This window comes from Elephantulus edwardii, unplaced genomic scaffold, assembly GCF_000299155.1.
Source record: "Elephantulus edwardii isolate Elephantulus edwardi_28Jun2011 unplaced genomic scaffold, EleEdw1.0 scaffold00088, whole genome shotgun sequence".
Taxonomy (NCBI): Eukaryota; Metazoa; Chordata; class Mammalia; order Macroscelidea; family Macroscelididae; genus Elephantulus; species Elephantulus edwardii.
In genome coordinates this window covers 4,885,384-4,896,243 of record NW_006399838.1, presented here as the reverse complement: position 1 = coordinate 4,896,243, position 10,860 = coordinate 4,885,384, and the positions used below count along the sequence as shown (strand labels likewise).

The 10,860-nt window shown below is 38.9% G+C and overlaps 1 protein-coding gene across 3 annotated transcripts in view; it reads left to right on the top strand.

Moving 5' to 3' along the window:
• Positions 1-3,299: 3,299 nt before the first annotated feature.
• Positions 3,300-10,860, top strand: part of ECT2 (epithelial cell transforming sequence 2 oncogene) — a 61,736-nt gene continuing 54,175 nt past the window's right edge. The window contains exons 1-7 of one of the 3 annotated variants that reach the window (XM_006890343.1): positions 3,350-3,483; positions 4,460-4,539; positions 4,641-4,730; positions 6,229-6,411; positions 7,453-7,542; positions 8,435-8,542; positions 10,694-10,767. In XM_006890343.1, coding sequence (XP_006890405.1) covers positions 3,357-3,483; positions 4,460-4,539; positions 4,641-4,730; positions 6,229-6,411; positions 7,453-7,542; positions 8,435-8,542; positions 10,694-10,767 — 752 coding nt within the window. In that variant the 5' untranslated portion in view covers positions 3,350-3,356. Of the gene's footprint in view, positions 3,484-4,459; positions 4,540-4,640; positions 4,731-6,228; positions 6,412-7,452; positions 7,543-8,434; positions 8,543-10,693; positions 10,768-10,860 lie in introns of all 3 variants that reach the window. The other 2 variants (XM_006890344.1, XM_006890345.1) reach the window with 2 other exon arrangements.

Below are 10,860 nucleotides of genomic sequence, written 5' to 3'. Positions count from 1 at the left end.
GCGTAACAAGCAGCTGAAAAGACCGTGACTGGGCGCAGTCTTTAAACTGGTATCATTTCTTCTTAGCCCTTAGAAGGGTCCTTGAGGGCAACATGGCCTTTGGCTGCTGGGTGTTGCCTGTAGAAGAAGAAGAAATTGTAAGAAGAAACTGTTGACAATTTGAATCTTTTCTCATTCTATCCTGATGTTCCCTGGTGACAGCTCTGGTGGCCTACTGGGTGAGGAGTTGTGCTGGCAACTCAAAGGCATATGGAATCCACTAGTGGCTCTGTGGGTGAAAGATGGCCGCACAGTCTCTCGTGTGATTGACAGGCTCCACAGCTCACTGCAGGGTCAGCTATGAGTTGGTTTCAATACATTAGCAACGAGTATTGCCATTAACCGATGAATAATTGTCTTCTCGAAGCCTTTGGAGGGCTTTTATTTTTAAATTTTTTTTTTTTTAAGTGTACAAACCATAATTTTTTTTTTTAATTTAGGTTGTTTATTTTTCATTTCAATGAACATCTACAGAGATTTTGGGATTCCATTCATTCATTGTTGCACCCTTCTCCCCGCACAAACTCCTCGCCCCTCCCCCCCATTTGCTCCTCTCCTTGAAAAGCAAAAGAAAAACTCCTTCATTGGTACACAATCCCCGCACCTCCCCAAATACTTTTTAAATTTTATAGCTTTAATTTGCTTGGCTCCACAGCCAACACTCTTGGCACCAACAGCCAGGAAATGAAAAGACGAATTGCACTGGGAAAATCTGACCTGTCCAGAGTACTGAAGAGCAATGATGTCAGTCTGGAGACTAAGGTGCGCCTGGTATAGGTCATCGTCTTTGCAATCACTTGTTATGCATCAGAGATCTGGACAATGGCTAGGGATGATAGAAGGAGAATTGATGCCTTTGAGCTGTGGTGCTGGAGAAGAGCATTGAATATACCATGGACTGCTAGGAGAACAAACAGGTTCATCCTGGAGAGGGTAAAACCAGTCTATTCTTTGGAGGCAAGGATTCTGAAGCTTCGTCTGACATATTTTGGACATGGTGCAAGGAGGGACCAGTCCTTAGAGAGGGATGTCGTGCTTTGGAGGGTGGAGGGACAGCACAGGAAAGGAAGACCCTTGATGAGATGGATTGAACCAGTGACTGGGGTCGTGGGGTTAGGTGTGTCAGAGACAGTGAGATTGGCTGTTGTACATAGGGTCGCTGTGAGTCGTCGGTGACTCAATAACACATAAAAACAACATTTGCTTGCCTACAAAATTCATATCCATTGTGTTTCATTCATATGTGTTCACACGTTCTTTCATTCACATTTTATTTTTTTTTTTCATTCACATTTTGTATAATCATTCTCATACATAAGGTTTTATAAAATTGATCACCATTGATCTATGCCCACTATTACCTCATCTTTTCAGGTTTCCTCTGGATCTTACCTAATTCCACCCTGCTTCCGCTCACCAAACTCTGCGGCCCTGTGATTTTGTCCCCCTACCCCACCCTCAGCCCCTCTGCTCCTACCCCCTTTGGACTTTTACATACATCTGACTAATTATCCTTCTATTTTTACAATAATAGTAATAATAGTGTTATACAGTATTTGTCCTTGGAGGAGTAACTTGTGAAGTAATTTGGATTGAGTTAAGAGAGTAATCTAACTACACTTGTGAAGTTTTGAGAAATCCGTAGAAAATGTTGGATTAAAATTTGGAAGGCATTTTGGGTGGAGAATTGACCGCTCTTAAATGTGTCTCACTGTGAGGAAATGAGTTCGTAGTCTTGGGTGACATTGAGGTCACTTGGCGTAACAATCCATAAAGACAGTATTTTCTATTCTACTTTGGTAAGTAGTAACCAAATCCTAAAAGCTTGGGTACAGCCACCTAAATGTACGGTGATTGGTCTGGAACAAAGAACAGGAAAGAAAAGGGCAAAGATGCTTAGAAACAGTGCAAAGGACTCCACTACTCTGGGATCAGAGTTAGATGGTGCCTCACTGCTGTTACTGTCCACTGTCGACATCAGAGGAGGAGGTCCTGGATAGAGGGGGTGGAAATGTAGAACAGAATTCCAGCCAGGAGACTGGTGAAGTCCTCAAGACTATTGTTGTTGTTAAGTGCCTTCGAGTCACAGGTGACTCATAGCGACCCTATGAAGGAGAGTCCTCAACACTTGGGTGTCTCTCATCCTCTCTCCAGGTTCATAGGGTTTCCAGAGGCAAGCTATTACGGAAGTGGATGCCACTCCTGCTTCCAAGCTTGTTTTAATCGGGGAGCTCCACCCCACACTGTCTGTATTGGGTAACCAACCATTAACACATTTGACACATCAAGACTATAGATAGCCTTTAATCACCCTTTGCGTCTGGAAGAAAATTCACCCCCATGGCTCAGCTGCAGACAAATGAGAGACAAGCTTATAAAATGAACAAGAACATGAGGGAGGGAGGAGGCACTTACTCCTTAGAAAAGATAGAGCCCAGAAGGCAGCAAGGTGGGATAGATTCAGGGAAACAGAAATTACAGGGAGGAATTGTGAAGACTGAGGTGACATCGTGTGTATTGTAAATGTCATAAAATGTGTCTATCCTGGAGTGGAAAGAACTTGGTAAAGTTTTAATTACAGGAAGACAAAAGTGCAAGTGTATGTGAAGGAAATAAATGATACTGTTTCAGATATGCTGAGAAATTAAATTTGACCAGAGGGAGGGTGCTACGGGAGACCTTGCCAATTAGGGAGACTTGGAGGAGAGTGTGAACTGATTGTGACTCAGCCCACGGCCACCTATGGAAGGTGTGCTTGTGTAAGTTCTTAATCTGGAGAAGTAAGTCACATGGTGTGGGGACCACACTTCTGAAAGCCACGTGAATAGGAACCACATGAAGGAACTGTTGTTTGCGGGTGGAGGAGGGACAGATCCCAGAGAGATTTGACATTAGTCATTGCAGGGAAGTGGTCGAGGCAGAAGAAACAGTAAGAGTGGATGATCGTACGCTTCTGCATTGGTGGGTAGAGGTGGCGATAGTAAGTGAATGCAGTAACTAGAATTGGTTAACTGAGGTATGGAGGATGGAGGTAGACTAACGACCACCTTTTAAGTACTACTACATGTAGGTAATGTTATGAGTGCTTTTGTTACCTATTATTTTTATAGTACAGTGAGTTAGATATCTATTTTACAGTGGAGGAAACAGGCTCAGAGATGTTGTGATTATCTTTATTTCCATATAAAGAAAACTGGTTAGTTACAGTTTTGATAAATTTTAGGTCTAAACCTAGATCATCCACTAGCATATGTTTTTGTCCAGTGATCATGTTTGTTTTTATTTCAGTTTCTTTCAGATCATTAAGAAGACAAACAATGGCTGACAATAGTTTATTAACAGTTACTGAGAGGACTGGCTTGGCCGACTCTTCGATTTTTGATTCTAAAGTTACTGAAACATCCAAAGAAAACTTATCTGTTGAATCTGCTACATATGTTGAAGGTAAACCTATTATCTGCTTTCAAATACTAGTACTGTGTTTTTCAATTGGAAACTTTGAATTGACTACACTTGCCTGTAATTGGACTGTAATAACCAGCTGCTAGGCTAGAATAAGGGAGCTCTGGGGCACAGCAAGAAGCTGCCCTGCAGCCCAGAAGGCATGTGGTTCGAGGCCACCAGCTGCTCTGCAGAAGGCTGGGCAGTCTCCTCCTGTGCGGTTAACAGCCTCCGAAAACCTCCTGGAGGGTCAGGTGTGGGTCGGTTGGGACTGTACAGTCTACACAACAAGAGGCTAGAATACAGGTGTTAAATACATACTTATTAACACATTTCTTTGTTATATAGATTTTCTGATTATCAATTGGATTATTGCTTCTCAATTTTGAAGGAGGAGGCATTTTATTGTGGATTTTGCTCGCTCTTGAATCGGAAGATCGTTTCTCAGCCACTTTGTTGGCTAAGCTGGATTTGTGCCTGGTTGGGTAGAAAGCAGCTTCTCTCACTAAAGTTGTGCTCACCTTGAAAGAGTACGGCTGTGCGTGGAGCGTGTGCTTTGGTTAAAGAGGAGGCTGCTCTTTGTACACGCTATTGAAATATGCTTTCTCTTTTTCAGAAGTTATATATGCTAAATAATTTTCTGAATAAGTTGGAAATTCTACTTTGAGGAATTTTTTTTTTTAAATTTTTATTTTATTATTTTTGTGTGAGTGTACCATCAAATCAGATCTGACAGGTACAGGAGGAGATTGTCCCTCCTTTCCCAGCAGAGCATCTGGTGGATTCAAACCATGAGCCTCTGGGATTGTAGTTGCAGCTCCTTGCTACTAGAGCTCCCCTTGCTTTGAGGAATTTTAAGCAGTGCTGTGATCTCTTTAACTGTGAAAGACGTGCTAGGCTTGGCCCAAATAGGGAATAGGAAGTACTGGATTTGATGCTAATACTAGTAAAACATATTTAAAAATTTTAATTTTAACAGAAGAAATGCCTCAAATTGAGACACGGGTGGTGTTGGTTCAAGAAGCAGGAAAACAAGAAGAACTTAAGAAGGCCATTGAGGTACGGAATGTGGGGTTCCCTCTCAGTTAAAAACTGCTATCTTTGCATCGTTCTGCAAATGAGTTTTACAATCTCATACTTAAGTAGTCTCTTTTCCACAGACTATTAAAGTAATGGAAGTCCCTGTAATAAAGATAAAAAAAGGTCCTGGAAAATCGGATGAGAAATTAGTAAAAAGTATTATTAATCTGGTAGGTCAACACCTCACTGCATGTGGCATGTTGCACTTCCCTTAATTTTGCTAGTTCACTTAACGGTGCTGGATTCGAATCATCACATCGTGTGTTTGGTGCTCTCTGAAGCTGGAGGAGTAGAAAGCAGCTTACACTTATTTTAAAAATGTAGGTGATGCGGCATGTTGATGCTGTTAATTGCCATCAAGTGGCCTGGACTCACAGCGACCCTCTCACAACAGCCCTAAACCCCCCTCTGTCCTGTCCCCGTCTTACTGTCTCCCACACGCCCACCCCCATTACCCCAGTCACTGAAACTAAATAATGAAGTAATGCAGTCCTTGTTGTCCTGTAAATGTTGTGTGAGACCTGATAATGATCTTTGAACGATTGCGCTGCCTTTGCCTCATTAATCATGCTTAGTCTGAATTCTTGGTTCTATTTCCACCAAAATTACAAATTAAAAAAATGGACAGTCATTAGGGAAGTTGCTTCACCCTTGCAAAAAAATGGATGAATTTATTGGCCCATTCAGAATTCTCTTAAATTGTTGGAGGTTTTTCTTTTTCTCTACATGTGTGACACATGTACTTAAAGGTCATATCTTTATTCTATGTGAATTTGCAGTATAAATTGTTAAAATCTATATTGTTTAAGGAGTAGCCTGCTATTTTTTTTTTTTATTAAATTTTATTAGTTTCAATGAACACTCACAGGGATTCTGGACTTTTCACTCCTTCATTGCTGCACCATTCTCTCCACCCTCCTCCCCAGTTTGTTCTTCTTCCCCGCCATCCGAATGTCTGTTTTAATTGTCCAATTGCCACAGTGCTTGTCAAAGTCAGTTCTGATTAATCTCCTTTGTCGGTGTGTCCTTTGCCATTCCCTATCACTCCTCCCTGAGAGAGACTTCACCCTGATTCATAATAGCCTGCTATTTTTATAGCCTTCAGTTACTACGCTGTGACTACGTACCTGTTCCGTATTTCATTATTTCCCTTGTATGTACTGCAATGATTATGCTAATATATATCTTTTTTGTAAGTCTTAAGTGTTTATTTTCATGAAATCAGTTAATTTATGAAGGAGAAATATGCAAATGCCGTCTTTTTCTTGGTCAGAATAAAGAAAGAATGGGTGTCTTTTAGTATCCTGTTAAATATGTACTTAGAAGTATTTAAGCATTCTAATGTTATGAAACTTTGTAAGCACACTAGAAGATTTACAGGGACTGAAGACGTATGTTTACACTTTTATAACATTGATCTTCATGGAGTAAGATCTTCATGTAAACAGACATGTATGGAAATACACTAAATGAAATAAATGTTTATTCAACATCAAATGTGATGCTAATTGTATAATTTAAAGCTTGAGTTTTATAAAAACTTTTTGAATGTTGATTTTTCTACATAAGACTAATAACTGATACTGAATTATTAGGCTTTAGAGAATTCTGTAAGTTTGTTTTTATAATTTATAACTTTTGTTTCTAATAACTACATGAAAAATCAAGGAAATTAAAGTGCCCTTTGTAAAGATGGAGTCAATGGAAGAATTTGAAAGTTTGGATTCTCCAGAATTTGAGAATGTATTCGTAGTCATGGACTTTAAGGATTCTGTGTTTAATCACCTATACAAGGCTGATTGCAGAATTATTGGACCACCCGTTGTATTAAACTGTGCACAAAAAGGAGAGGTAAGAAATAATACATACTTACTATGAATTTGCAGGGCTACACCTCTCAAGATTGCATTTTTCATTAGTAAATTTTATATGGTTTGTAAGAAAAATTACATTAAGTGTTGAGCGTGAAATAACTTGGAATGGGAATAATAGTCTCCTGGAGAGGACGAATGTTATACAGGAGGTGTCCAGGACTTTCGTTCATAGGGTTGCTATGAGTCACCTGCGACTCAAGGGCACTTAACAACAATGACAACATTGTGATGTCATTAATGCATACTGTAATCTTAACTTTTTCTCTTGTAATCTCTTCTGTTGGAAAGGACTTGGAAAGTGAATAGGAGAAGTTATTTACGTGTATACAAGGCTTTAATGGCTGCTACATCTTGGGGTAGTAATTTGCTTAAAACTTGGGTTCTAGAAAGTACCTGTTTGTGTGTGTGTGTGTGTGTGTGTGTGTGTGTGTGTGTGTGTAACCTACTTACCACTGAGCTTGATTAATGATGACTCTGTGTGCGTGTCAGATCGGAACTGTCTTCAGAGGCTGATGTTTTAGAGGTAGATAGCCAAGCCTTTCTTCCAAGGCTCTTGTGGGTGAACTTGAATTTCCAACCTTTCTTTTAACCATCAAAACTTCATGCCATTAAAACCTTTTTAAAGCGTTAATTGGAAGCATCTATAATAGTGTCTAGGGTCTGAAATCTTGCCTTATAGATAATATTTAAATGCTTCAAGGTGTATTTTGAAACAAAAGTTTGGGATTTCTTTGTTAAATTTGTCAGTAGTAAGATATTTATATTTGGTGTCAGATATAATTTGAGATTATAGATATGCATATACACGTCCATATATAGGCATATTATGAGAGATACTTGTTCATTGTGAATCTTTCAATGTAGCATTTTTGCTATTTTTCTGTTCTATATTGAAAAATACCAGTAAATCTTTGAATTGCAATAGTTGATTATTGACAAGAAGGCAGATACGTTTAGCATTAGAAAAATGCATTCTGTTTACTCCTACAAAACACAGATTTAACACTTTATTTTTCAGCCTTTGACGTTTTCCTGCCGCCCTCTCTATTGCACGAGTATGGTGAATCTGGTCCTGTGCTTCACAGGATTCAGAAAGAAAGAAGAATTAGTAAGTGTTTAAAAATAGTCAGCTCCAAGAATCTTTCCCAGAAGTACAACTTTAAACTGATAGCTTGACTTTTTTGTTGCTGTTCTGTGTTTGGAGTTTTGCTATATATAGTTTTATTTGCTAAACATGGGATGAGAAAATATTATAAATAAATGAGTTTTTTTAATATTTTTAAAATTCAGAACAGCCTTGTAAAGAAACAAATGTTTTGTGTGTGATGACTGGCATGTGTATTAAGTTTAAAAAAAGATGAATTTAAAAATCTAGCTATTGTATTTATGTGTCACATAGCCACTTTTGAAATATTTATATTTGGGTGGAATGTGTAAGGAGCCTTGGTGGCATGACCAATTGTTAGGAGCCTCTGTCTGCTCTGTGGGAAAAGAAGTAGCCGTCTGCTTCTAGAAACCGTAGAAGCCTTATGGAGCAGTTCTGCTCTGTCCTATAAGGTCATGAGGTTCCAGGATTGACTCCAAGGCTGTGTATTTGGTTTTTTTCCTTTTAACTTTTCAGTCTAGTTTTATTCTCACAGCCCTCAGGAATTCATAGATACTTTTGTTGCAAATGTTTTTGTGTTTGAGCTGAATGAATATTACTTCGTTTAGGTAAAGCTTGGTCATGGATGTAAAGAGCTTGGATGACACAACTTGATGTAGGAAAGAGCAGTTTATTGGGACAGGAGGAAAGCCAGCTTACCTCAGTTTTGTATCAAGATCTTTACTAAGCTTATTTCTGTTTAACATTGTCTTAGTAAGGCAAACTGATCTTTCTTTAATGTTTTATTTTGAGATGAAATAGAAAATATTCAGTAAATCCTAAATGAATTGTACATAAAGTATAAACTTTGTTCATATTAATAACGAAGTCATTGTTGCTTTGTTTTTCTTTTGAGGTCAGATTGGTGACGTTGGCCCATCACATGGGTGGTATTATTCGAAAAGACTTTAATTCAAAAGTTACACATTTGGTGGCAAATTGTACACAAGGAGAAAAATTTAGGGTATGTAAACTCAGATATTTTTGTATATTTTAGTATAGTATTGGTTTGAAATGGGTTTAAAAATGGCATTTTGCTTCTGTGTCTTACCAAATTCAGTTTGGATAACAAATCTAGGCAGTTAGCAAGTTATAACACCTGATTAATAGACAATTCCTGCTTGTCCTTTAAACATGGCCAGTGAAGCAATACCAAAATCGACCTGAATGTTTACACTTCGGGTAATTTGTCATGGCTAACTAGAACAGGAAATACAGGCTCGATCCGCTAGAAGAAGAGACTGAAAAGGAAGAGTGAGCCTGTTCTGTCGTCTGGTGCCTGAGATTGGACACCTGCAGGGCCCTGAAGTTGTTGTGGACTGCGCTGAGCCTCAGATTCAAAGTCTCGTTGTCAGTCACTGCCTTTGAGCAGTGCAGTGCTAATTTGGCTCAAAATCCATTTTATATTTATATTTATTTATTCTCCATGTGAAGTGATTGAACCAATCCCTGCTAGCAACAAATTCATTATAGTCTCTTTCACCTGCTGTACGTGCAGCTTTTAAATCTTTGAAAAAGCTTTAAGTCTATTCTTACACTAAGTTAAGGCCAAAGAACAGTCTGCACCTGTTCTCGTTGACCTCCTCATTCTTAAAGTCACATTCAGGAATGGACTTCATTAGTAGCTTGTGGGCTTTCCGTAGTAAGACTTTAAATTGTAGAAGCGTAATCCTTTAGTATTTAACTGGGCTTCAGACCGGTTCTTCCCGATTCAGTGAGGGCTGACGAAAGCGAATCTAGGACAGACTCAAATGTGTAAAATATGGATGAATTTTAATTAGGAACTGGAGTGGGAAGAATGAACAGATTGAAGCCTGCTAGAAACTTCATTTTCTCTCTTAGAACACAAGGATATCATGAATGTAACGCAGCAACCACATCTCTTGACTGGCAGTTGCAAACATGGGTAGTTCAGAGATCACGGCCACCGCAGCTTAAAGGTCAAGGCTGCCTATGTGGCTTTAAACGTGTGTGGCTTTAGTGACTCAGTCCCACGTGAGTCTTCTGAAAAGTATTCATCGTTCTTTTCCAAGTCTTCCATTATAGGGCTTCGACTCGGAATCCGTTATAGGGCTTTGACTTGTGGTTACTTCTAGCTGTTGTACCACTTAATCCAGTTTTAAAAATTCAGCTTTGTTCCAGTTTTGCTTCATTAGCCATGCCATAACTGGTTGAAGTGCTGGGTGTTAGGGTGGCCATGGAACTTGCCGGTTCCTGAAGGCTTGTTGGCGTGGTAGATGGACACCTGGGATTGCACGCTGATTAGCAGCATCCGTGAAGGTTACCATGACCGCTGGGAAATAACAGGACCAGAAAGTAATGGGAGCAGGTATTCTCTTGTTTTGGTGTTCTTTAAAACAAAGTTGTGGGGGAGCTCTGGTGGCCTAGTGGCAAGAAACTGAACTGCAATCCCAGAGGAACACGGTTCGAATCCACTAGACGCTCTGCCGGAGAAGGAGGTGCAATATCCTCCTGTACCAGTCAGATCTGATTTGACGGTACACGCACACAAAATTAAAAAAAAAAAAAATAAAACAAAGTTGTGTTCTTGTGCAGTAGTTCTGTAACTTGTCTTGGTGAAGAAGATTGAGAAGATAGATAGTACAGACAGACGAGAAAATACTGTCACGAGGATTAAAATCTTCATTTAAGATTGCACTAAATACTTTAGGAAGAGTTTAGTACTGTACTCTTACTCCCTCACAGAATATTTACATAGCATATAGCAATTTTAGGATAATAACTTCCTGGGAGATATTTTTACCAGCTTTTGTTAGTACCTTTGATGTTCTGAAGTGTTTTATTGGGGGTCAGTGTACTGAAGGAAGGAAAACTTGAAGAAAAGAGGAATAGTAGTATCACACGGGTGGACTTAAGAGAGATACTCATTTAGAATAAAATAAATAGCTTAGATACCATGGAATTTTAAGACTATTTTAACCTTATTGTTAATTTTTCTTTTTGTTCTGAATTAGATGAATGATGATTTCAAACTATGCAAATAGAGTGATTTTTTTTTTTTGTTTCTGTGTCTCATTTAGTAAAATTTTCTTTGCATTCCCATGACTGCAATTATGTAAGGTGACAATTCACTGTTAATGTTTATATTTTTTAGATTGCTGTGAGCCTGGGAACTCCAATTGTGAAGCCAGAATGGATTTATAAAGCTTGGGAAAAGAGAAATGAACAGTAAGTGTTTATTGAGATACTGTGTTGTTCATGTGAGTGAAACGTTAATTCTTTAGGGATAAGTACTTATATCAAAAACCCTGAAAATTGGAA